Source organism: Chamaea fasciata, unplaced genomic scaffold, assembly GCF_029207755.1.
Source record: "Chamaea fasciata isolate MVZ Bird 193981 ecotype frontalis unplaced genomic scaffold, bChaFas1.0.hap1 SCAF_236, whole genome shotgun sequence".
Classification (NCBI taxonomy): domain Eukaryota; kingdom Metazoa; phylum Chordata; class Aves; order Passeriformes; family Sylviidae; genus Chamaea; species Chamaea fasciata.
This window is the reverse complement of record NW_027094321.1, coordinates 717-26,887: the sequence shown is the minus strand read 5'-3', so window position 1 is coordinate 26,887 and position 26,171 is coordinate 717. Positions and strand designations below refer to the sequence as shown.

General features: G+C 66.2%; 1 protein-coding gene across 1 annotated transcript; it reads left to right on the top strand.

The window, feature by feature from the left end:
- Nucleotides 1–1,808: 1,808 nt before the first annotated feature.
- Nucleotides 1,809–25,796, top strand: ITGA7 (integrin subunit alpha 7). Its single transcript, XM_066208386.1, is given in 28 exon segments — nucleotides 1,809–2,085; nucleotides 4,172–4,299; nucleotides 4,412–4,491; nucleotides 5,907–6,162; nucleotides 7,189–7,320; nucleotides 7,434–7,492; nucleotides 7,494–7,523; nucleotides 7,525–7,555; nucleotides 9,705–9,912; nucleotides 11,075–11,268; nucleotides 12,238–12,326; nucleotides 12,400–12,527; nucleotides 13,269–13,364; nucleotides 13,457–13,518; nucleotides 14,081–14,250; nucleotides 14,738–14,890; nucleotides 16,103–16,215; nucleotides 16,903–17,098; nucleotides 18,365–18,445; nucleotides 18,540–18,619; nucleotides 19,691–19,768; nucleotides 19,869–19,971; nucleotides 20,870–21,037; nucleotides 21,357–21,446; nucleotides 22,933–23,043; nucleotides 23,784–23,882; nucleotides 24,362–24,484; nucleotides 25,215–25,796. Coding segments are annotated over 28 exon segments (3,528 nt in total). The 5' UTR covers nucleotides 1,809–1,831; the 3' UTR covers nucleotides 25,431–25,796.
- Nucleotides 25,797–26,171: the final 375 nt, after the last annotated feature.

Below are 26,171 nucleotides of genomic sequence, written 5' to 3'. Positions count from 1 at the left end.
GGGGAAAAAGGGGGAAAAAAATTGGGGAAAATGGGAGACAATGGAGAAAAATGAGGGAAAACGGGGAAAATAGGAAAAAAAGGGATAAAATGGGGGGAAAATAGGAAAAATGGTAAAAAATGAGAAAAAAGGGAAAAAAGGGGGGAATGGGGAAAAAATGAGGGGGGGGAGAAGGGGAAAAATGGGGGGGAATAGGGGAAAAAAAGGGAAAAAAATGGGGGAAAATAGGGAAAATGGTAAAAAACTGAGAAAAAAGGGAAAAAATGGGGGGGGGAATAGGGAAAAAAATGGGAAAAATGAGGGGGAGCAAATGGGGAAAATGGGGGGAAAGAGAAAAAAGGGGGGGAAAACGGGGGAAAAAAGAAAAAATAAGGAAAATGTGGGAAAAAAAGGGAAAAAATGTGAATAAAAGGGGAAAAAATGGGAGGGAGGAAAACGGGGAAAAAAAGGGGGAAAATGGGGAAAAAATGGAGATAACCGGGATGGGGAAGGGGGGGGGATGGAATTGGGGGGCTCGGACCCCCCTGGTCCCGCTGGGGTCCCCCCCAAAAAGCGCCGGGGGGAGGAGCCGGGCCGGTTCGCACGGTCCTGGCAGCTCCCGAAAATCCCCACGGGCCTCGGGAGAGGGGGATAAAAATAGCCTGGAAAATATGACAAAGTCCCTTTTCCACCCCAAAAATACCTCCCGGGGAGGGAGGGGGGCGCGGGGGGGGGGAAGGGGGGTCGCGGCGAACCCCAAAAACAAACCTTGAAAATAAACGCCAGAAATAAACACCTCCCCCCCCCCAAAAAAAAAAAAATCCCTTCCCCCCAAAAACCCCAAAAACAAACCCCGAAAACAAACCCCCAAAACCAAACCCCCAAAACAAACCCCAAAAACAAACCCCGAAAACAAACCCCGAAAACAAACCCCGAAAACAAACCCCAAAAACAAACCCCACCCTAAAAAGGTCCCGATTGATCTTGGGGGGTCCCCGCACTGTTGCCCCCTCCCCCGCCTTGGTTTTGGGTCCTCCCCTCCTGGTTTTGGGGTTCCGGGGGGTCCCCCAGCCCTCTCAGGACCCCCCAAAAACCTCCCAGGACCCCCCCAGGTGCACCAGCTGGCTCAGCTGGGTGTGATATGGGGTGCAATATCGGCGATATGAGGTCCAGTGTCGGCGATATGGGGCGCAATATCGGCGATATGAGGTCCAGTGTCGGCGATATGGGGGTTCAGGCTTTCGGGGTCAGACTCTGTGATTTGGGGTCACTCCCCGTGATTTGGGGTCACTCCCCGTTATTTGGGGTCACTCCCCGCCCGATTTGGGGTCACTCCCCGCCCGATTTGGGGTCACTCCCCGTGATTTGGGGTCACTCCCCGCCCGATTTGGGGTCACTCCCCGCCCGATTTGGGGTCACTCCCCGTGATTTGGGGTCACTCCCCGCCCGATTTGGGGTCACTCCCCGTGCTTTGGGGTCACTCCCCATGATTTGGGATCGCTCCCCGTGATTTGGGGTCACTCCCCGCCCGATTTGGGGTCGCTCCCCGCCCTATTTGGGGTCACTCCCCGTGATTTGGGGTCACTCCCCACCCTATTTGGGGTCACTCCCCGCCCGATTTGGGGGTCACTCCGTGCCATTTAGGGTCACCCGTGATTTGGGGTCACTCCTCCCCTATTTAGGGTCACTCCCCGCCCTATTTAGGGTCACTACCCCCCCTATTTAGGGTCACTCCCCCCCCATTTAGGGTCACTCCCCGCCCTGCCCCGCCCGGCCCCACCCCGGGGTGGGCTCTCCGGGGCTTTCCCCGGTCCTGCGGGCGGGGCCGGGACCTTCCCCCGGCGGCGCGGGGATGGCGAGCGGGGGCTGCCGGTGGCTGCCGTGGGTGGCCCCGCGGCTGCCGTGGGTGGCCCCGCGGCTGCCGTGGGTGGCCCTGTGGCTGCCGTGGGTGGCCCTGTGGCTGCCGTGGGTGGCCCTGTGGCTCCCGGGAAGCGGAGCCTTCAACCTGGACGGGAGCAGCCCGCTGCTGAAGGACGGCGAGCGGGGCAGCCTCTTCGGGGCCGCCGTGGCGCTGCACCGGCAGCTCAGCCCCGAGCCCGCCGGGTGGTGAGCGAGGGGGGGCCCGGGAGAGACCCCCGGGGTGGGCGGGGATGGGGACCACCGGGGTGGGCAGGGTAAGAGAGCCCCGGGGTGGATAGAGACCCCCGGGGTGGGCGGGGATGGGGATCCCCGGGGTGGGAGGGAGAGGGTAGAGAGGGGAGAGATGGGGTTTGAGGGGATCCTATTGCCGGGATTTGGGAGATTTTGGGTTTGGGGGGGTTCCTATTGCCGGGATTCGGGGGGGATCGGGACCCCCGGGGCTGGGGCCAGGCGGCCCCCGGGAATGGGGCTGGAATGGGGCCGGAATTGGGGCTGGGGTCGCTGGGAGCCGCGGGAATGGGGAGAGCAGCAGAACCGGACACGGGGTGGGGGGGGGGGGGGTCCGGGACCCACCGCCGGGATTTGGGGGCTCGGGAGCGCCCGGAGCCGCGGGGCCGAGGGGGAGCGGGACCCCCGGAGCGAGGGGACGGTGCCAGAAGGGACAGTGCCGGCGGGGCCGGGGACAGGAGCGGTGACAGGGACGGGAGCGGTGACAGGGACGGGAGCGGTGACAGGGACGGGAGCGGTGACAGGGACAGCGCCAGGCCGCCTGCGCCGCCCGCCGTTATTCAGCATTGGCGGGGGAGGGGACGGGGGGGTTTTGGGGGGACAGCGTTGGGCTGGAGGGACCCCCCCGGCCAACGCCCACCCGCCACTGTCCCCATATCCCCTGTCCCCGTGTCCCTGTGTCTCCCTGTCCTCGTGTCCCCCGTGTCTCTCTGTCCCTGTGTCCCTGCGTGTCCCCTTGTCCCCCGTGTCCCCCATATCCCTCAGCCCCTGTGTCCTCATGTCCCCGTGTTCCTGTGTCGTCCCCCGTGTCCCCCCCGGCAGCCCCCGGCTCTCTGGGGCCTCTCCCGGGGGTCTCAGCCGTGGGGACCCCCGGAGCGGGGTCACTGTCACCCGCGTCCCGCCACCCCGGGTCCCCTCGCTGCCCCCTCGCTGTCGCCGGTGTCGCCGCGGTGTCGCGGCGCTGCCGCCCGCGCCGCGTTCTTGGCACCGGGGGCGGCTTTGGCCGCCGGTGCCGCGCTGTCCCCGCGCTGTCCCCGCGCTGTCCCCTCGCTGTCCCCGCGCTGTCCCGCGGGTCCCCGGCCCGGCCTTGTCCCCCTGTCCCCTGGCAGGGGACCCCCGTGGGGACCCCCGTGCGCTCCCTCCTTTTTTGGCCATGTGGCCGCGCGGTTATTTTGAGTGAATTCCAGTTTATTTTTACCGCCTCGGCCTCCCTGCCACCCCCCCCCCCCCCCGGGGCCATTGTCGCTCCTCCGTGTCCCCGGGCCATTGTCACCCCCCCCGGGGTGACACCACGAGACCCCCGCGGCCACCGCGGTGTCACCGGCGAGCGCCCCGTGTCCCCTGCCGGGGGGTCTGGGGGTGTTGGGGGTGTCCCGGTTGTTGTCACCTGCTGTCCCCACACGTGTCGGGGCAGCAGCTGCTGGGCGGGGGTGGCACAGCTGGGGCACGGGGGGTGGCACAGCTGGGCACGGGGGTGGCACAGCTGGACATGGGGGTGGCACAGCTGGGCACGGGGGTCCCGGGGGAGACCCCGGTTCCCATAACTGGGAGGGTGAGGGGCGCTGGCACCCCCCCGTGCGGGTTTGGGGTGCTCAAGCCGAGCTCGCTGCAGCACGAGGGTCTCCACGGTGTCCCCTGGTGTCCCTGGGGGTCCCCAGGTCCCCCTTTCACCCCGGGGAGGGGTCCCTGCCCATGGAGCTGCTCCTCACTCCCCGGAGCTCGGGGGTCCCCACGATGTCCCCACGGTGTCCCCATGTCCCCTCTCACCCTGGGGAGGGGTCCCGGCTCAACCAGAGCTCCCTGGAGCCCTCGGTGTCCCCTGGTGTCCCCTGGGCTGTCCCTGGGGGTCCCCATGTCCCCCTTTCACCCCGGGGAGGGGTCCCTGCCCACGGAGCTGCTCCCTCGGTCCGCACTCCCCGGAGCTCGGGGGTCCCCAGGGTGTCCCCCCGCTGTCCCCCCGGGCCCCACAGGGACCCCCCCCAGGGGCCGGGCTCTGTGACCCGCTGTCCCCCCGGGCCCTGACGGGGGTCCCTGTCCCCCCCAGGCTGCTGGTGGGAGCCCCCCAGGCCGCGGCCCTGCCCGGCCAAGCCGCCAACCGCAGCGGGGGTCTGTTCGCCTGCCCGCTGAGCCCCGAGCCCGCCGACTGCTGGCGGGTGCCCATCGACGAGGGAGGTGAGCTCCGACCCGGGGGGGTCCCGGGGGGGTCCCGGCGGGGTCCCGGGGGGGTCCCGGCGGGGTCCCGGGGGGGTCCCGGCCGGGCTGACCCCTCCCCGTGTGCCCCCAGAGGACCCAGAGCGGGAGAGCAAAGAGAACCAGTGGCTGGGGGTCAGCGTCAAGAGCCAGGGGCCCGGCGGGAAGATTGTGGTGAGCGCTGGGGACATCGGGGACACTGGGGACACTGGGGACATCGGGGACACTGGGGACACTGGGGACACCGGGGACACGGGGGACACCGGGGACACGGGGGACACTGGGGACACTGGGGGGACACTGGGAACACGGGGGACACGGGGGACACTGGGGACACTGGGGGGACACGGGGGACACTGGGGGGACACGGGGGACACTGGGGACATCGGGGACACGGGGGACACTGGGGACATCGGGGACACGGGGGACACTGGGGGGACACGGGGGACATTGGGGACATTGGGGACACGGGGGACGCTGGGGACACGGGGGACACGGGGGACATGGGGACACGGGGGACACTGGGGACACTGGGGACATTGGGGGGACACTGGGGACATGGGGGACACTGAGGGGACACTGGGGACACTGGGGACATTGGGGGGACACGGGGGACACTTGGGGACATGGGAGACACTGGGGACACTGGGGACACCGGGGACAGGGGGGTCCCATCTCTGTGTGCGTGCGAAAAACGAGTTCCACTCTCTTAGAAAAATTTATAGATTTATAAATTAGATTTATAAATAATAGTTATAATTATATATGACAATATGTATATAATGATACATGTATAATCACATGCATTAAAAAACACATAATTATGTATATAATTACATGTATAAAAATATATAATTTTATATATAAAATTATAGATACAAATATTTAAAATATATAAGTATATATATTAAAAGTATATAATATGTATAAAGACACATATATAAAAACAAATATATAAATATATAAATAAATAAAGATAAATGTATAAATATATAAATATATAAATATATAAATATATAAATATATAAATATATAAATATATAAATATATAAATATATAAATATATAAATATAAATAAATTCACATATAAATATATAAAAGAATAAATGCATAAAAATATAAATATATCTAAAAACGAAAATAAAAATATAAATATACATAATATACATGACATGCGTCTTTTTGCACATAAAATTTTATACGTATTATTTTAAATGGAATATAATAGGTAATATATATAATATATTTGATATATAATATATATATTTATGAGAGATATATAAAGATATGTGTATAAATATATGTTTATATATATATATAAATATATAAATATAAGTATATATAAATATATATAAATATATATAAATATATAAATATATATAAATATATAAATTTATATATAAAAATAAAAATAAAAATGAATATGAATATAAATATAAATATAAATATAAATATAAATATAAATATAAATATAAATATAAATATAAATATGAATATGAATATAAATTAAATAATTAAACCCGCTGCTAGAACAACCAACTAAGTCCGTTTCCAACCCCGTGCGCCCCCCGCCCCGCCGCTCACGGCAGACCTGCGCCCACCGGTACGAGGTGCGGCACCGCGTGCGGCAGCCGCTGGAGACCCGCGACCTCATCGGCCGCTGCTTCGTGCTCAGCCAGGACCTGAGCGAGCGGGACGAGCTGGACGGCGGCGAGTGGAAATTCTGCCAGGGCCGCCCGCAGGGCCACGAGCGCTTCGGCACCTGCCAGCAGGGCCTGGCGGCCGCCTTCAGCCCCAACCGCCGCTACGTGCTGCTCGGGGCGCCCGGCACCTACAACTGGAAAGGTGAGGGGCGGCGGGACCCCGGAACTGGGGGTCTGGGGGGTGGTCCTGATCAGAGACCCCGGCACCTACAACTGGAAAGGTGAGGGGAGGGGGGGACCCCGGAACTGGGGGTCTGGGGGGTGGTCCTGATCAGAGACCCCGGCACCTACAACTGGAAAGGTGAGGGGAGGGGGGACCCCGGAACTGGGGGTCTGGGGGGTGGTCCTGATCAGAGACCCCGGCACCTACAACTGGAAAGGTGAGGGGAGGGGGGACCCCGGAACTGGGGGTCTGGGGGGTGGTCCTGATCAGAGACCCCGGCACCTACAACTGGAAAGGTGAGGGGAGGGGGGACCCCGGAACTGGGGGTCTGGGTGGGTGTTACTGCTCGGGGCGCCCGGCACCTACAACTGGAAAGGTGAGGGGCGGCGGGACCCCAAAACTGGGGGTCTGGGGGGTGGTCCTGATCAGAGACCCCGGCACCTACAACTGGAAAGGTGAGGGGCGGCGGGACCCCAAAACTGGGGGTCTGGGGGGTGGTCCTGATCAGAGACCCCCGGCACCTACAACTGGAAAGGTGGGGGGCGCGGGGGGCACCAAATTGGGGGTTTGGGGGTCTGGGGGTGCCCACAGTTTGGAGGGTGAGGGGCGCTGGGACCCCCCCCGTGCGGGTTTGGGGGTGCTCAAGCCGAGCTCGCTGCAGCACGAGGGTCCCTGGGTGTCCCCATGTCCCCCCTCACCTTGGGGAGGGGTCCCCTGCCCATGGAGCTGCTCCGTCCGCACTCCCCGGAGCTCGGGGGTCCCGAAAGGGTCCCGGGAGGGTCCCCACGATGTCCCCACAGTGTCCCCGCTGTCCCCTCTCACCCTGGGGAGGGGTCCTTGCTCAACCAGAGCTCCCTGGGGCCCTCGGTGTCCCCATGTTTCCTCTCACCCCACGGAGCTGCTCCACCCGAATTCCCCGGAGCTCGGGGGTCCCCACGGTGTCCCCACGGTGTCCCCACGGTGTCCCCACGGTGTCCCCGCTGTCCCCCCCGGGCCCGCCCGCAGGGACCCTGCGAGTGGAGCAGCTCAACCAGAGCTCGCTGGACCTGCTGCGCCCCGACGCCGGCCCCTTCGAGGCGGGGGGCGAGAAGGACCAGGACCCCTCGCTCATCCCCGTGCCCGCCAACAGCTACTTCGGTACGGGGCTGGGGGGCACCCCCCGCGCCCCCCCCGGAGCCGCCCTGACGCCCCCTCCCCTCTGTGTGTGTGTGTGTGTGTGTGTGTGTGTCGCGCGTGTGTCGCGGTCGCAGGGCTGCTCTTTGTGACAAACATTGAGAGCGCCGCCCCCGACCAGAGGGTCTTCCGGACCCCCCCAGCCCGGAGAGAGGGTCCCCGGCGCGGGCCGCGGACGTGGCGCACAATTCCTACCTGGGTTCGTGCGTGTGCCGCACGCGCGCGCGTGTCACCTCCCGAGTGTCACCCGCGTGGTGTGCCGTGTGTGACCCTCCCCGCGACGTGTCGCCTCCCCCGTCCCCGTCCCGCGAAGGGTCCTGCGGGCACACGAGTGTCCTGGTCACACGTGTCCCCTCGGCCCTTCCCCGACACGCGTGTGGCTTTCAGGGATGTCCCTTTGTCGCTGTGCGGGTGTCACCTGTAGAGGTGTGTGACACACTCAGGTGTCACCTGTACACTCGTGTGTGTCCCCCCTGGACACAGATTCCTCCTCTCGTGTCCCCAGACGTGCCTGTGTCCCCACAGGTGTCACACACCTGTCCCTGTACACGCTCCTGTCGCCACAAGTGTCACACACCTGTCCCCAGACACGCCGCTGTCCCCACAGGTGTCACACACCTGTCCCCAGACACGCCCCTGGCCCCACAGGTGTCACACACCTGTCCCCAGACACGCCCCTGTTCCCGGACACGCCGCTGTCCCCACAGGTGTCACACACCTGTCCCCAGACACGCCCCTGGCCCCACAGGTGTCACACACCTGTCCCCAGACACGCCCCTGGCCCCACAGGTGTCACACACCTGTCCCCGGACACGCCTCTGTCCCCAGACACGCCCCTGTCCCCACAGGTGTCACACACCTGTCCCCAGACACGCCCCTGTCCCCACAGGTGTCACACACCTGTCCCCCGGCCACGCCCCTGGCCCCACAGGTGTCACCCCGCACACGTGTGGCCGCATCGCCCCCCCCGCCACTGCATGGCCCCAATCCCTGTCCCCACCCCTGTCCTGTGTCCCCGGCCCTGTCCCCTGTCCCCCGTCCCTGTCCCGTGTCCCCTCGCTGTTCCAGCGCTGTGCTGGGGGCACTGCCAGCCCTGGGGGGGTCCCAGATCTTTGGGGGAGGGGGGGTCCCTGCGCTTGGCGTGTCCCCGCATGTCCCCGCATGTCCCCTCTTGTCCCCGCGTGTCCCCGGTGATGTTTTTGCATGGGGAAGGGGGGGGTGCATGGATTGGGGGGGGGGCTGGAGCCTGGCTGGGGGCTCGGGGGGCTTTGGGGGGGCTCGGGGGGCTGCTCACGGCAACCACTGCATGTGGGGAGGGGGCTCTGCTCTGGAATTTGCTGCCCTGCCCCCCCCCCACCCCCAAATTCTGCCATTTTCACCCCAAATTCTGCCCTTTCCCCTAAAAATCTGCCCTTTCACCCCCAAATTCTGCCATTTTCACCCCAAATTCTGCCCTTTCCCCTAAAAATCTGCCCTTTCACCCCCAAATTCTGCCATTTTCTCCCCCAAAATCTGAACTTTTCCCCCAAAATCTGCCCTTCTGGCAACCCTAGGCTGTCCCCTCGATGTCGCCGTAGGATCCTGGATAATTCCGGGGTGACCGGGCTGTCCCCTGACTGTCCCCTCGGGGTTCTGGGTGTTCCCGGGCTGACCGGACTGTCCCCAACCCCTGGCTGTCCCCTCGGGGTTCTGGGTGTTCCCGGGCTGACCGGACTGTCCCCAACCCCTGGCTGTCCCCTCGGGGTTCTGGGTGTTCCCGGGCTGACCGGACTGTCCCCAACCCCTGGCTGTCCCCTCGGGGTTCTGGGTGTTCCCGGGGTGACCGGACTGTCCCCAACCCCTGACTGTCCCCTCGGGGTTCTGGGTGTTCTCGGGGTGACCGGACTGTCCCCAACCCCTGGCTGTCCCCTCGGGGTTCTGGGTGTTCCCGGGGTGACCGGACTGTCCCCTGGCTGTCCCCTCGGGGTTCTGGGTGTTCCCGGGGTGACCGGACTGTCCCCTGGCTGTCCCCTCGGGGTTCTGGGTGTTCCCGGGCTGACCGGGCTGTCCCCAACCCCTGGCTGTCCCCTCGGGGTTCTGGGTGTTCCCGGGGTGACCGGGCTGTCCCCTGACTGTCCCCTCAGGGTTCTGGGTGTTCCCGGGGTGACCGGACTGTCCCCAACCCCTGGCTGTCCCTCGGGGTTCTGGGTGTTCCGGGGTGACCGGACTGTCCCCAACCCCTGGCTGTCCCCTCGGGGTTCTGGGTGTTCCCGGGGTGACCCGACTGTCCCCAACCCTGGCTGTCCCCTCGGGGTTCTGGGTGTTCCCGGGCTGACCGGACTGTCCCCAACCCCTGGCTGTCCCCTCAGGCTTCTCGGTGGACTCCGGGTCGGGGCTGACCCGGCGACAGCAGCTGAGTTTTGTCACCGGCGCCCCCCGCGCCAACCACACGGGCGCCGTTGTCATCCTGCGCCGCGACAGCGCCAACCGCCTGGTGGCCGAGGCCGTGCTGGCCGGACAGCAGCTGACCTCGGCCTTCGGCCACGCGCTGGCCGTGCTGGACCTCAACAGCGACGGGTGGGCGGGGGGGACGCGGCACTGTCCCCTGGGACACTGTGGGGCAGGTCCCTGTCACCCGGGTCACTCTGGGATGTGTCCCTGTCACCTTTGTCACTCTGGGATGTGTCCCTGTCACCCCGTCATTGTGGGACGTGGCTGTGTCACCTTTGTCACTGTGGGAGAGGTCCCTGCCACCTGGGTCACTCTGGGATGTGTCCCTGTCCCCTGGGTCACTGTGGGACACGTCCCTGTCACCCGGGTCACTGTAGGATGTGTCCCTGTCACCCGGGTCACTGTGGGACAGGTCCCTGTCACCCGGGTCACTCTGGGATGTGTCCCTGTCCCCTGGGTCACTGTGGGGCAGGTCCCTGTCACCTGGGTCACTCTGGGATGCGTCCCTGTCACCTGGGTCACTGTGGGACATGGCACTGTCCCCTGGGTCACTGTGGGACGTGGCACTGTCCCCTGGGTCACTGTGGGGCAGGTCCCTGTCACCTTTGTCACTCTGGGATGTGTCCCTATCACCCCGTCATTGTGGGACGTGGCTGTGTCACCTTTGTCACTGTGGGACAGGTCCCTGTCACCCGGGTCACTGTGGGAGAGGTCCCTGTCACCTTTGTCACTCTGGGATGTGTCCCTGTCACCTGGGTCACTGTGGGACACGTCCCTGTCACCCGGGTCACTGTAGGATGTGTCCCTGTTCCCTGGGTCACTGTGGGACACGGCACTGTCACCCGGGTCACTGTAGGATGTGTCCCTGTCACCCCTGTCACCGTGGGACACCTCTGTGTCACCTGCGGGGACCCCTCAAAAAATCCCGGGGAGACCCCAAAGGGCAAAGCCCATGCGGGGACCCGCAATCCCTGAGACCCCCAAATCCCGGTAAAACCCCCCGGTGCACATCCCACCCCAGGACCCCCAAACCCCTGAGACCCCCCCCAAATCCTATTCAGACCCCCCCATGCAGATCCTTCCCAGGACCCCCAAACCCCGGAGCCCCCCAAAATCCCATTCAGACCCCCCCAAACCCCTGAGTCCCCCCAAAATCCCACTCAGACCCCCCCAAACCCCTGAGTCCCCCAAAATCCCATTCAGACCCCCCCAAACCCCTGAGCCCCCCAATATCCCCTTCAGACCCCCCCATGCACATCCCTCCCCCCATTTCTGCTGCCCCCCACAGCTGGATGGACCTGGCCGTGGGGGCCCCCCACTTTTTCGGGCGGCAGGAGGAGATCGGGGGCGCCGTGTACGTTTACATCAACCCGGGGGGGCTCTGGGACAGCGCGACCCCCCTGCGCCTCAACGGCTCCCGCGGCTCCATGTTCGGGGCGGCGCTCAGCTCCGCCGGAGACCTCGACCACGATGGCTTTGAGGGTGAGGGGGCTTTGGGGGGATTTCGGGGGGGATTTGGGGGGATTTCGGGGGGTTTCGGGGGGGTTTGGGGAGACTTCGGGGGATTTCGGGGGGGTTTGGGGGGATTTCGGGGGGTTTGGGGGGGATTTGGGAGGATTTCGGAGGGTTTGGGGGTGTTTGGGGGGGATTTCGGGGGGATTTGGGGGATTTTGGGGCGGGTTTGGGAGGTTTGGGGGGACTTCGGGGGATTTCGGGGGGGTTTGGGGGGGATTTGGGGGGGTTTGGGGGGATTTCGGGGGGGTTTGGGGGGGATTTCGGGGGGAGTTGGGGGGGATTTGGGGGGTTTGGGGGGGATTTCGGGGGGTTTTGGGGCGGGTTTGGGGGGGATTTGGGGGATTTCGGGGGGGTTTGGGGGGGATTTGGGGGGACTTCGGGGGGGTTTGGGGGGGATTTGGGGGGTTTTGGGGGGATTTCGGGGGAGTTTGGGGGGGATTTGGGGGGGGGTTTGGGGGTCTGGACATGGACCTCAAGTGCGATGGGTTTGGGCTTGAGGGGATTTTGGGGGGGGGGGGGATTTGAGGAGGGTTTCGGGGGGATTTGGGGGGGTTTGGGGGAGATTTCGGGGGATTTGGGGGGGGGGGTTTGGGGTCTGGGGATGGACCAAAACCACGATGGGTTTTAGGGTGAGGGGATTTGGGGGGTTTGGGGGCATTTCGGGGGGTTTTGGGGGAGGGTTTGGGGGGATTTTGGGGTCCGGGGATGGACCTGAAGTATGATGAATTTGAGGGTGAGGGGATTTGGGGGGGATTTGGGGGTTTTTTGGGGGGGGGTCTCCAAGACCTGGGCATGGTTCCATGGGTCACCTCACCATGACAGAACCGAGCCCGGGGGGTCTCAGGGACTTTTTGGGGTCCCCCTGAGGAGGGGCTGCACCCCACGGGGGTCTCTGGGGAGGGCTCCGACCCCCCCAAATCCCCGGGTCCCCCCCAGACCTGGCCGTGGGGGCTCCTTTCGACGGCGCGGGCAAGGTGTTCATTTACCACGGCAGCGCCCTGGGCATCGTCACCACCCCCGCCCAGGTGAGGGGGTCCCGGGGGGTCCCGGGGGGGTCCCGGGGGGGTCCCGGCTCACCCAGGGCCGCCCCCTGGCCAGGTGCTGGACGGGGAGGCCGTGGGGGTCTCGGCGTTCGGGTACTCGCTGTCGGGGGGGCTGGACGTGGACGGGAACCTGTACCCCGACCTGCTGGTGGGCTCCCTGTCGGACACCGTGGTGCTCTACAGGTGAGACCCCCCCCCGGGAGCGCCCCAAATTCCCGGGAATCCCAAATCCCTGAGCGCCCCCAAATTCCTGAGACCCGAGACCCCCGGGAGCCCCAAAGCCCTGAGAACCCCATCCCCGGAGCGACCCCCAGGACCCCCCAAATTCCTGAGAATCCCAAATCCCTGGAGTGTCCCCCAATTCCTGAGACCCGAGACCCCCAAATTCCTGGGAATCCCAAATCCCTGAGTGTCCCCCAATTCCTGAGACCCCCGGGAACGCTCCATATTCCTGAGAATCCCAAATCCCTGGATCCCCCCAAATTCCTGAGACCCCCGCCCCCCGAGACCCCCGGGAGCCCCAAATCCCTGAGAACCCCATCCCCGGAGCGACCCCCAGGACCCCCCAAATTCCTGAGAATCCCAAATCCCTGGAGTGTCCCCAAATTCCTGAGACCCCCGGGAGCCCCCCAAATTCCTGAGAATCCCAAATCCCGGAGTGTCCCCAAATTCCTGAGACACCCGGGAGCCCCCCAAATTCCTGAGAATCCCAAATCCCCAGAGCATCCCCCCCCCCCCCCCCAATTCCTGGGACCCCCAGCACCCCCAAATCCCTCAGGATCCCCCCACCCCCGAGTGCCCCCCACTCCCGGGCACCTCGGGGCTCCCTCTCCCCATTCCGGGGGTCTCCCCGGGGCTGGGGGTGGCCTCAGGATCGGGGGGGGGGCTCACCCCGGGACCCCCATTTCCCCCCTCCCCAAAAAGGGCGCGGCCGGTGGTTCACGTGTCCCGGAACGTGTCGCTGCTGCCGCCCCAAATCGACCTGGAGCAGAACACGTGCCGCGACCAGGACGGCGTCTGGTGGGTGTCCCCGTGTCCCCCCCGTCCCCGAGCCCCCCCGGGGGGCGGCGGGACCCCCGCAGTGACCCCCCGACCCCCCTCACCCCCCCCAGCCTGGAGGTGCGAGCGTGTTTCAGCTACACGGGCAGCGCGGGCGGGGACAGCCCGCGCCTCGGTGAGTGCGGGGTCTCCCCGAGACCTGGGGGTCCCCCAATCTCTGGGGGTCCCCAAGCCCTGAACATCCCCCCCCCCCGTCCCTGAGAGTTCTCCGTCGTTGAGTGTGCCCCCCATTCCTGGGGATCCCACTCACCCCGGGGGGCTCCCCCATCCTCTGGGACCCCCCATCCCTGAGCACCCCCATCCCTCGGGACCCCCCCCCAATCCCTAAAGACTCCAACCCCCGGGACCCCGTCCCCTGACACCCCATCTCTGGACCCCCCCACCCCTAGGACCCCCATCCCTTGAGACACCCCATCCCTGGGGATCTCCAGGACCCCCCCCCCCCCCAAAATTTCTGAGATCCCCCCAATCCCCGAGGACCCCCCATCTTTTGGGACCCCCCCCACCGCTGGGTGCCCCCAACCCTGACCCCCCCATCCCTGGGGATCCCCAATCCCTGAGTACCCCCGTCCTTTGGGACCCCCCACCCCTGGGTGCCCCCACCCCTGGGTGCCCCCCACCCCTGGGTGCCCCCACCCCTGTGCCCCCGCTGACCCCCACCCCTGGGTGCCCCGCAGAGCTGCGGTGGGTGCTGGAGGCGGACGGGGAGCGGCGGCGGCGCGGGCAGAGCCCCCGGGGCTCCTTCCAGGGCCGGGCTGCGGCCGATGCCGAGAACCAACTGCGGGGGGCGCTGCAGCTGCCGCGGCCGCGGGAGCGGCGCTGCGCCGGCGGCACCTTCCGCCTGCACGTGCGTGCTTCGGCCTCGGGCTGCTCTTCCTCGGCCTCAGCCTCATCCTCCTCGGCCTCACCTTCCTCAGCCTCGGCCCCAGGCTGGGCTCCTCATCCTCATCCTCATCCTCATCCTCATCCTCATCCTCATCCTCATCCTCATCCTCATCCTCATCCTCATCCTCATCCTCACCTTCCTCAGCCTCGGCCCCCGGCTGGCCTTCCTCATCCTCACCCTCTTCTTCTTCACCCTCACCTTCCTTGGCCTCGAGCTGGCCTCCTCTTCCTCATCCTCATCCTCACCCTCCTTGGCCTCAGGCTGGCCTTCCTCATCCTCACCTTCCTCAGCCTCAGCTTTGTCCCTCATCCTCGTCCCCGTCCCCATCTCCTCCTCCTCCTCCCCCTCCCCCTCACCTCTGTCCCCGTCCCCCTTGTCCCCCCCGGGTGTCCCCGAGCGCCCCCCTGACCTTCCTCCCCTCCTCCTCCTCCTCCTCTCGCTCCCGCAGGATGACATCCGGGACAAGCTCCGCCCCATCGATGTCACCCTGGCCTTCGCCATCGCGGGGACCGGCGGGGGACCCCGGGGGGGCCGGGGGACGGCGCTGCCCCCGCTGTCCCCTGCGCTGAGTCCCCGCGAGCCCAGCACGCACCGCGCCGAGGTGTGTCACCTGTGTCACCTGTGTGTCACCTGTGTGTGTCACCTGTGTGTCACCTGTGTCATCCACCTGTGTCACCTGTGTGTCACCTGTGTGTCACCTCTGTCACCTGTGTCACCCACCTGTGTCATCCACCTGTGTCATCCACCTGTGTCACCTCCTGTGTGCCCCCGCTGTCCCCTGCGCTGTCCCCGCGAGCCCAGCACGCACCGCGCCGAGGTGTGTCACCTGTGTCACCTGTGTGTCACCTGTGTGTGTCACCTGTGTGTCACCTGCGTCACCCACCTGTGTCACCTGTGTGTCACCTCTGTCACCTGTGTCACCCACCTGTGTCATCCACCTGTGTCATCCACCTGTGTCACCTCCTGTGTGCCCCCACTGTCCCCTGCGCTGTCCCCGCGAGCCCAGCACGCACCGCGCCGAGGTGTGTCACCTGTGTCACCTGTGTGTCACCTGTGTGTCACCCACCTGTGTGTCACCTGTGTGTCACCTGTGTGTCACCCACCTGTGTGTCACCTGTGTCACCTCCTGTGTGCCCTTGCTGTCCCCTGCGCTGAGTCCCCGCGAGCCCAGCACGCACCGCGCCGAGGTGTGTCACCTGTGTCACCTGTGTGTCACCTGTGTGTCACCCACCTGTGTGTCACCTGTGTCACTTGTGTGTCACCTGTGTGTCACCTGTGTGTCACCCACCTGTGTGTCACCTGTGTCACCTCCTGTGTGCCCTTGCTGTCCCCTGCACTGAGTCCCCGCGAGCCCAGCACGCACCGCGCCGAGGTGTGTCACCTGTGTCACCTGTGTGTCACCTGTGTGTCACCCCCCTGTGCCACCCCTGTGTCCCCTGTGTCCCCCCGTCCCAGTGTCCCTGGTATCCCCTCGTGTGTCCCCCCATCCCAGTTTGGGACACTGGCAGTGTCACCTGTGTCCCCCAGTGTCCTCCTGTCTGCCCCCGTGTCCCCCAGTGTCCCTCCCGTGTCCCCCCATCCCACCTGGGGCCACCTGCAGTGTCCTCAGTGTCCCCCTTGTCCCACCTGGGCCCACATGGCGTGTCCCCTGGTGCCACCTGCAGTGTCCCCCCATTCCCGGGAGCGTCCCCCCCCGGGTGTCCCCGCATTGTCTCCGTGTCCCCGCGGTGTCCCCGCGGTGTCTCCGCACTGTCTCCGTGTCCCCGCGGTGTCCCCGCACTGTCCCCGCACTGTCCCCGCGGTGTCCCCGCAGGTGCACTTCCTGCGCCAGGGCTGCGGCGATGACAAGATCTGCCAGAGCCACCTGGAGCTGCGGCCGCGCTTCTGCGCCCGCCTGGGGGACAGCGACTTCCTGCCCCTGCCCAGGTGAGGGGACAGCGCCCGCGGGGACCGGCTGGCACTGCCACCAGCGCTGCGGGGGTGTCCCCAAGGCTGTCCCAGGGGTGACAGTGGCACTGCCACCGGCGCTGCGGGGGTGTCCCCGAGGCTGTCCCAGGGGTGACGATGGCACTGCCACCGGCGCTGCGGGGGTGTCCCCAGGGCTGTCACATGAGCCATGATGGCACTGCCACCTTCATCGGAAAGGGCTGGGGGTGTCCCCAAGGCTGTCACAGGGACGAGGATGGCACTGCCACCGTCACTGAGTGAGCAGGGATGTCCCCAAGGGTGTCACAGGAGGGAGGATGGCACTGCCACCGTCACTGAGTGACCAGGGATGTCCCCAAGGGTGTCACAGGAGGGAGGATGGCACTGCCACCGTCACTGAGCGACCAGGGATGTCCCCAAGGGTGTCACAGGAGGGAGGATGGCACTGCCACCGTCACTGAGCGACCAGGGATGTCCCCAGGGCAGTCATGGGGACAAGGCTGGCACTGCCACCTCACTGAGTGACCAGGGATGTCCCCAGGGCAGTCATGGGGACAAGGCTGGCACTGCCACCTCACTGAGTGACCAGGGATGTCCCCAAGGGAGTCATGGGGACAAGGCTGGCACTGCCACCTCACTGAGTGAGCAGGGATGTCCCCAGTGTTCTCACGGTGGCCGTGCCCGCAGGGACGAGGACGGCACGGCCATCTTCGCCGTGAGTGACCAGAAGGACGTGGCCCTGGAGGTGCAGGTGACCAACGAGCCCTCGGACCCCCGGGACCCCCAGAGGGACGGGGACGACGCCCACCAGGCCCTGCTGGTGGCCACCTTCCCCCCCGAGCTGCCCTACGCCGCCCTGCGGCCCGACGACACCGCGGGGACAGTGAGCGACGGGGACACGGGGGACAGAGGGGACAGCGGGACAGAGGGGACAGCGGGACAGGGGGACAGAGGGACAGGGGGGGACACGGGGATAGAGGGACACGGGGGGACAGAGGGGACAGCGGGACAGAGGGGACAGGGGGGGACAGAGGGGACAGCGGGACAGGGGGACAGGAGGGACAGCGGGACAGGAGGGACAGGGGGACGGGGACAGGAGGGACAGAGGGACAGGAGGGGACGGGGGGATGGGGGATCGGGGGGACAGGAGGGGGTGGGGGGTCTTGGGGTGTAGGGACAGGAGGGGACACGGGGGACAAAGGGGACAGGAGGGACAGAGGGGACAGGGGGGGACACGGGGGTCTCTGGGTGGGGGTCACTCCGGGGGTCTCTGGGTGGGGGTCACTCCGGGGGTCTCTGGGTGGGGGTCAGTCCCGGGGTCTCTGGGTGGGGGTCACTCCGGGGGTCTCTGGGTGGGGGTCAGTCCCGGGGTCTCTGGGTGGGGGTCACTCCCGGGGTCTCTGGGTTGGGGTCACTCCGGGGGTCTCTGGGTTGGGGTCACTCCCGGGGTCTCTGGGTTGGGGTCACTCCGGGGGTCTCTGGGTTGGGGTCACTCCCGGGGTCTCTGGGTGGGGGTCACTCCCGGGGTCTCTGGGTTGGGGTCAGTCCCGGGGTCTCTGGGTGGGGGTCACTCCCGGGGGTCTCTGGGTTGGGGTCAGTCCCGGGGTCTCTGGGTGGGGGTCACTCCGGGGGTCTCTGGGTTGGGGTCACTCCCGGGGTCTCTGGGTTGGGGTCACTCCCGGGGTCTCTGGGTGGGGGTCACTCCCGGGGGTCTCTGGGTGGGGGTCACTCCCGGGGTCTCTGGGTGGGGGTCAGTCCCGGGGTCTCTGGGTTTAGGTCACTCCCGGGGTCTCTGGGTGGGGGTCACTCCCGGGGTCTCTGGGTGGGGGTCACTCCGGGGGTCTCTGGGTGGGGGTCAGTCCCGGGGTCTCTGGGTTGGGGTCACTCCCGGGGTCTCTGGGTGGGGGTCACTCCGGGGGTCTCTGGGTGGGGGTCACTCCCGGGGTCTCTGGGTTGGGGTCACTCCCGGGGGTCTCTGGGTTTAGGTCACTCCCGGGGTCTCTGGGTTTAGGTCACTCCCGGGGTCTCTGGGTGGGGGTCACTCCCGGGGTCTCTGGGTTGGGGTCACTCCCGGGGTCTCTGGGTGGGGGTCACTCCCGGGCTGCCCCCCGGGGTGCCGCAGGGGGTCCCAGCCCTGTCCCCCCCCCAGGACAAGGTGCTGTGCTTGGCCAACCAGAACGGCTCCAGGGTGGAGTGCGAGCTGGGGAACCCCCTCAAACGCGGGGCCCAGGTGGGCGCAGCCCCCTCCCCAAACCCCCCCCCGAGCCCTCCCCCGGCCCCCGGCCCCGCCCAGCGCTCACCTGTGCCCCCCCCACACCCCCCAGGTGCGGTTCTTCCTCATCCTCAGCACCTCGGGCATCTCCATCCACACCACGGACCTGGAGGTGCAGCTGGAGCTGTCCACGTGAGAGCCCGGGCGGGGGGCTGGAGACCCCCGGGATTGGGGATGGAGACCCCCGGGATTGGGGATGGAGACCCCCGGGATTTGGGGGCCAGAACCCGGGGGTGTTGAGAGTGAGAATCCCGGGAAATTTGGGGTTTGGAGCCCCCAGGATTTGGGGCCAGAACCCCGGAGGGTTTGGGATGGAGACCCCAGGGTTTGGGGTCTGGAATCCCGGGGGGATTTGAGGGTCCGAGCCCCCAGAATTTGGGGTGAAGCCCTGGGGGATTTGGGGATGGAATCCGGGGGGATTCGGGGCTCAGATCCCCAGGATTTGGGGTCAGGAATCCCGGGAGGATTGGGGGCTCAGAGCCCCAGGATTTGAGGTCAGGAATCCGGGGGGGATTCGGGGCTCAGAGCCCCACATTTGGGGTGAATCCCGGGGGGATTCGGGGGTCGGAGCCCCCCACATTTGGGGTGAATCCCGGGGGGATTCGGGGCTCAGATCCCCCCACATTTGGGGTGAATCCCGGGGGGATTCGGGGGTCGGAGCCCCCCACATTTGGGGTGAATCCCGGGGGGATTCGGGGCTCAGAGCCCCACATTTGGAGTGAATCCCGGGGGGATTCGGGGGTCGGAGCCCCCCACATTTGGGGTGAATCCCGGGGGGATTCGGGGCTCAGATCCCCACATTTGGGGTGAATCCCGGGGGGATTCGGGGCTCAGATCCCCACATTTGGGGTGAATCCCGGGGGGATTCGGGGCTCAGATCCCCACATTTGGGGTGAATCCCGGGGGGATTCGGGGCTCAGATCCCCCCACATTTGGGGTGAATCCCGGGGGGATTCGGGGCTCAGATCCCCACATTTGGGGTGAATCCCGGGGGGATTCGGGGCTCGGAGCCCCCCATTTGTGCACCAAATCCCCGGAGAATTCAGCAACAAACCCCAGATCCTCTCACACTCCACTCCCCCCCCGCCCCAAAATCCCCGTGCCGAGGGGCTGCAATCTGGGGCTCCACCTCCCCCCCCCCCACATCCCTTGGGGGGTTTTTTTTTGGGATTTCACCCCCCCGACCCCCCAATTCCCCCCCAGCACCAGCGAGCAGCCGGGGCTGGGGCCGGTGGTCGCCCGCGCCCGCGTGGTCATCGAGCTGCCGCTGGCCGTGAGCGGGTGAGCGGGGCCCGGGGTTTTGGGGGGACCGGGGCGGCGGTTTTGGGGTGGGGACCCCCCGCCCCGGGGATCCCCCCCTCCAACAGCGCTGTCCCCGCAGCGTGGCCGTGCCCCCCCGGCTGTTTTTTGGGGGGCAGGTGCTGGGCGAGAGCGCGGTGAAGAGGGAGAGCCAGGTGGGCAGCGCCGTCCGCTTCGAGGTCACGGTGAGAGACGCCCCGAAACGGGGACACCCCGAAATGGGGACACCGAAATGGGGACACCCCGAAATGGGGACACCGAAATGGGGACACCCCGAAATATAGACCCCGAAATGGGGACCCCGAAATGGGGACACCTCGAAATATAGACCCCGAAACGGGGACACCCCGAAATGGGGACACCCCGAAATGGGGATACCGAAATGGGGACACCCCAAAAACGGGACCCCGAAATGGGGACCCCGAAACGGGGACACCCCGAAATGGGGACACCCCGAAATATAGACCCCGAAACGGGGACACCCCGAAACGGGGACACCCCGAAATGGGGACACCCCAAAAACGGGACCCCGAAATGGGGACACCCCGAAATGGGGACACCGAAATGGGGACACCGAAATGGGGACACCCCAAAATAGGGTCATCCCCAAAACAGAGAACCCCCCAAAATGGGTTAGAGTACATTGAAGGGGTGTTTTGGGGTGGGGGGCTGTTTTTGGGGTCGGGGCTGGTTTTGGGGTGGGGTCTCCATCCAGGGGCTGTTTTTGGGGTCGGGGCTGTTTTGGGGTCAGGGCTGTTTTGGGGTCGGGTCTCCATCCAGGGGACATTTTTGGGGTCGGGGCTGGTTTTGGGGTGGGGTCTCTATCCAGGGGCTGTTTTTGGGGTCGGGGCTGTTTTTGGGGTCGGGGCTGTTTTTGGGGTCAGGTTTCCATCCAGGGGCTGTTTTTGGGGTCGGGGCTGTTTTGGGGTGGGGTCTCCATCCAGGGGCTGTTTTTGGGGTCGGGGCTGTTTTTGGGGTGGGGTCTCCATCCAGGGGACATTTTTGGGGTCGGGGCTGTTTTTGGGGTCGGGGCTCCCCTGGGCCGCCCCTGATGTTCCGGGGGTCCCCTTCCCGCCCCCCCAGGTGTCGCAGCGGGGGCCGGTGCTGAAGACCCCCGGCTCGGCCGCGCTGACCGTGCAGTGGCCGCTGGAGCTGCCCAACGGGAAGTGGCTGCTGTACCCCCTGAGCCTGGAGATGGGGACCCCCCCGGTGCCCTGCAGCCCCCCCGCCAACCCCCTGCGCCTCGCCATGGTCAGATTTGGGGGGCACGGGGGGGGTTGGGGGTGTCCAAACGTGTCCAGGGGGTGTCCGAGGAGGGGGTCCTGGGGGTTTTAGGGATGTCCAGGGAGGTCCGGGGGGTTTTAGGGGTGTCCAAAGGTGTCCAGGGGGGTTCGGGGGGGTTTAGGGGTGCCCAGGGGTGTCCGGGGGGGGTTCGGGGGTGTCCAGGGGGGTTCGGGGGGGTCCGGGGGTGTCCAGGGGTGTCCGGGGGGGGTTCAGGGGTGCCCAGGGGTTCCCAGCGGTGCCCGGGGGTCCCTGTCCCCCCCCCCCCACGCCCATCCTGCCCCCCCAGGAGCCGCCGGGCCGGGGGGGTCCCCCCGAGGAGCCCCCGAGCCGCTCGTGGTGGGTCCCCGTGGGGAGGAAGAGGAGGAACGTGACCCTGGTGAGTGGGGGGGGGTTGGGGTCCCGCTGCTCTCGGGGTGTCCCCGCTGCCCTTGGGGTGTCCCTCCTGCCCTTGGGGTGTCCCCGCTGTCCTTGGGGTGTCCCCGCTGCCTTTGGGGTGTCCCCGCTGCCCTTGGGGTGTCCCCGCTGCCCTTGGGGTGTCCCTCCTGCCCTTGGGGTGTCCCCGCTGCCCTTGGGGTGTCCCCGCTGCCTTCGGGGTGTCCCTCCTGCCCTTGGGGTGTCCCCGCTGCCTTTGGGGTGTCCCTCCTGCCCTTGGGGTGTCCCCGCTGTCCTTGGGGTGTCCCCGCTGCCTTTGGGGTGTCCCCGCTGCCCTTGGGGTGTCCCCGCTGCCTTCGGGGTGTCCCTCCTGCCCTTGGGGTGTCCCCGCTGCCTTTGGGGTGTCCCTCCTGCCCTTGGGGTGTCCCCGCTGTCCTTGGGGTGTCCCCGCTGCCTTTGGGGTGTCCCCGCTGCCCTTGGGGTGTCCCCGCTGCCCTTGGGGTGTCCCTCCTGCCCTTGGGGTGTCCCTCCTGCCCTTGGGGTGTCCCCGCTGCCTTTGGGGTGTCCCCGCTGCCCTTGGGGTGTCCCCGCTGCCCTTGGGGTGTCCCTCCTGCCCTTGGGGTGTCCCCGCTGCCTTTGGGGTGTCCCTCCTGCTCTTGGGGTGTCCCCGCTGCCTTTGGGGTGTCCCCGCTGTCCTTGGGGTGTCCCCGCTGCCTTCGGGGTGTCCCCGCTGCCCTTGGGGTGTCCCTCCTGCCCTTGGGGTGTCCCTCCTGCTCTTGGGGTGTCCCCGCTGCCTTTGGGGTGTCCCCGCTGCCCTTGGGGTGTCCCCGCTGCCCTTGGGGTGTCCCCGCTGCCTTTGGGGTGTCCCCACTGCCTTTGGGGTGTCCCCGCTGCCTTCGGGGTGTCCCTCCTGCTCTTGGGGTGTCCCCGCTGCCTTTGGGGTGTCCCCGCTGCCCTTGGGGTGTCCCCGCTGCCTTCGGGGTGTCCCCGCTGCTCTTGGGGTGTCCCTCCTGCCCTTGGGGTGTCCCCGCTGCCTTTGGGGTGTCCCCACTGCCTTTGGGGTGTCCCCGCTGCCTTCGGGGTGTCCCTCCTGCCCTTGGGGTGTCCCCGCTGCCCTTGGGGTGTCCCTCCTGCCCTTGGGGTGTCCCCTTAATTCCCTGGGTGTCCCTTCAATTCCCGGGCTGTCCCCACGCTGTCCCCCCGCTGTCCCTGTGCCCCGGTGTCCCCGTCCCCCGGTGTCCCTGCCCCCCCGGTGTCCCCGTCCCCCGCTGTCCCTGTCTCCCGGTGTCACCGTCCCTGTCCGCCGCTGTCCCTGTCCCCTGGTGTCACTGTCCCTGTCCCCCGCTGTCCCCATCCCCCGGTGTCACCGTCCCTGTCCCCCGGTGTCCCCGTCCCCCGGTGTCCCCGTCCCCCGGTGTCCCCGTCCCCCGGTGTCCCCGTCCCCCGGTGTCACTGTCCCCGTCCCCCGGTGTCACCGTCCCTGTCCCCAGGACTGTGCCCGGGGCTCGGCCCGCTGCCGCCCGTTCCGGTGCCCGCTGCCGTCGCTGGAGCGCTCGGAGCTGCGGGCGCGGGGCCGCCTCTGGAACGGGACGTTCCTGGAGGTCAGAGGGACCGGGACAGGGGACGGGGGGGACAGGGGGGACAGTGGACAAGGGGACAGGGGACAGGGACAGGGGACAGGGGGGACAGGGGATGGGGGGGACAGGGGGGACAGGGACAGGGGATGGGGGGGACAGGGGACAGGGGGGACAGGGACAGGGGAGGGGGGGGACGGGGGGACAGGGGACAAGGGGACAGGGGACAGGGGGGACAGGGACAGGGGACAGGGAGAGGGACAGGGGACAGGGACAGGGGGGACAGGGGACAAGGGGACAGGGACGGGGGGACAGGGACAGGGACAGGGGACAGGGGATGGGGGGGACAGGGACAGGGGACAAGGACAGTAGCAGGGGGCAGGGGGGACAGGGGACAGGGACAGGGGGGACAGGGACAGGGGACAGGGGGACAGGGGACAGGGGACAGGGACAGGGGACGGGGGACGGGGGGACAGGGACAGGGGACGGGGGACAGGGGGACAGGGACAGGGACAGGGGATGGGGGACAGGGCCAGGGGACAGGGGACAGGGGAGTCCCGGGAGCAGGGCGGTGCCGGGGTGGGGACAGGGGGGGACAGGAGACAGAGGGGACGGGGACAGGAGGGTCCCGGGGAGTGCCGGGAGTGGGTGGGGGCACAGGGGACACGGGTTGGGGACACGGCGTCCCAGGGTGGGCACAGGGGTCCTGGGGGGTCCCGGGGTGGGGAGGGGGCTCAGCCGGGCCCCGACCCCTCCCCGGCCCCCAGGAGTTCCTGGATGTGGAGAACCTGGAGCTGGTCGTGCGCGCCGGGGTCACCGTCACCTCCCCCCGCGGGAACGTCGTCATCAGGGACGCCGAGGTGCAGGTGGGGACACCTGGGGACACCCCTGGGGACACCTGGGGACACCTGGGGACACCTGGGGACACCTGGGGACATCTGGGGACACCTGGGGACACCTGGGGACACCCAAGGACACCTGGGGACACCTGGGGACATCTGGGGACACCCAAGGACACCTGGGAACATCTGGGGACACCCCTGGGGACACCTGGGGACACCCCGGGGAGATCTGGGGACACCTAGGGACACCTGGGGACACCTGGGGACACCCCTGGGGACACTCGGGAACACCCCTGGGGACACCTGGGGACACCCCTGGGGTCACCCGGGGACAACCAGGGTCACCTGGGGACATCTGGGGACACCTGGAGACACCCGGGGACATCTGGGGACAGCCCCGGACCCCTCATGACCTCCCCAGGATCCCCCCCCACCATGTCCCCAAGTCCCCCCTGATGTCCCCATGACCCCCGTGACCCCCTGGTGACCCCGTGACCCCGCAGATGTCGGTGTCGCTGCACCTGGACCCGGGCGTGGCCGTCACCGGCGTCCCCTGGTGGGTGCTGCTGCTGGCGGCGCTGCTGGGGCTGCTGCTGCTGGCCCTGCTCGTGCTGGGGCTCTGGAAGGTGAGGGGCTATCGCCGCATGTCGCGACACGGAGCGGCCTGTCGCGATACAGCGCCACGCCTCGTGCCGTGTCGTGTCACGTCGCGACGTGTCGCGCGTGTCGTGCCTTGTTGCGACGTGCCGCGCCGCGTCACGTCGTGCCACCCCGGTTGTGTCATGTCCTGTCATATCGTGACACGTCATGACATGTCATGCGATAGCACGCATTTCATGCCCTGTCACGACGTGGCACCCCAGTTGTGTCACGTCCTGTCATATCGTGACACGTCATGACATGTCATGCGATAGCACGCATTTCATGCCCTGTCACGACGTGCCACCCCAGTTGCGTCATGTCCTGTCGTATCGTGACACGTTGTGACGTGTCACGGGATAGCACGCATTTCATGCCCTGTCACAACGTGCCACCCCAGTTGTGTCATGTCCTGTCATATCGTGACACGTCGTGACGTGTCATACGATAGCACGCATTTCATGCCCTGTCACGACGTGGCACCCCAGTTGTGTCACGTCCTGTCGTATCGTGACACGTCGTGACGTGTCCTGCGATAGCACGCATTTCATGCCCTGTCACGACGTAGCACCCCAGTTGTGTCGTGTCGTGACGTGCCCCTGTCACGTCGTGTCACACCACGCCGCCCCACCTGTGTCCTATTGTGTCCTGTCGTGACACATGTGCTATCACGACGTATCGCGTTCTGTCGCGACGCGTGGCGCTCTCTGCCCGCAGCTGGGGTTTTTCCGGCGGGCGCGGGCGCCGCCCCCGGCCGTGCCGCGGTTCCGGGCCGTGCGGATCCCGCGGGAGCAGCGGCCGGGGGCGCGCGAGGAGAGAACCGGAACCATCCACCGGCCGCCCTGGGCCGCCACGCCGGGCACCGGACACACGGACACCGGACACACGGACACGGGACACGGGGACGGGCCGCGGACACCGGGCTCTGCCTGAGGGACACACGGACACACGGACACGGGACATGGACACAGGATGGACAAATGGACATGGGATGGACACGGGAGGGACACGGGAGGGATGGGGACGGGCCGCGGACACCAGGATCCACCTGAGGGACATCCTGGATGGACATGATGGACAAATGGACACGGGATGGACAAATGGACAAATGGACATGGGAAAAGGGACACGGGACAGGGACGGGCCCTGGGAAGGCCCCATGGAGGCCCCTCCGTGTCCTGCGGCTCCCGGGATGGGCAGTGGCCGGACAGAGCCACCGCCCCGGGGGTCACTCTGTCCCCAAGGGTCACTTTGTCCCCAGGGGTCAATTTCTGTCCCCAATAAAAGGCGCTGACCCCACACAGACCCCGAGTGCTCCTTCAGTGTCCCGGGAAGGCCGCCATGACGGGTGGGGCGGCCGCCATTATGGGTGTACCGGCCGCCATGACGGGTGTGCCGGCCGCCATGACGGGTGTGCCGGCCGCCATGATGGACGTGGCGGCCGCCATGATCGTTGTGGCCGCCTCCATGACGGGAGTGGCCGCTTCTCCGTCAGGCCAGGCCGTGTGTCCCGGGCTAACGTGACACGTCCGCGCCCCGCGGGTCAGTCCGGCCGCTCCGGACCCGCCACAACTCCGGCCACAACGGGCGGAGCGCGGCGAGCGCGGCCCTGCCCACACTCCAAATGGCGCCACGCTCCGTGGCCTCAACGGAACATTCAATATGGCGGCGCCC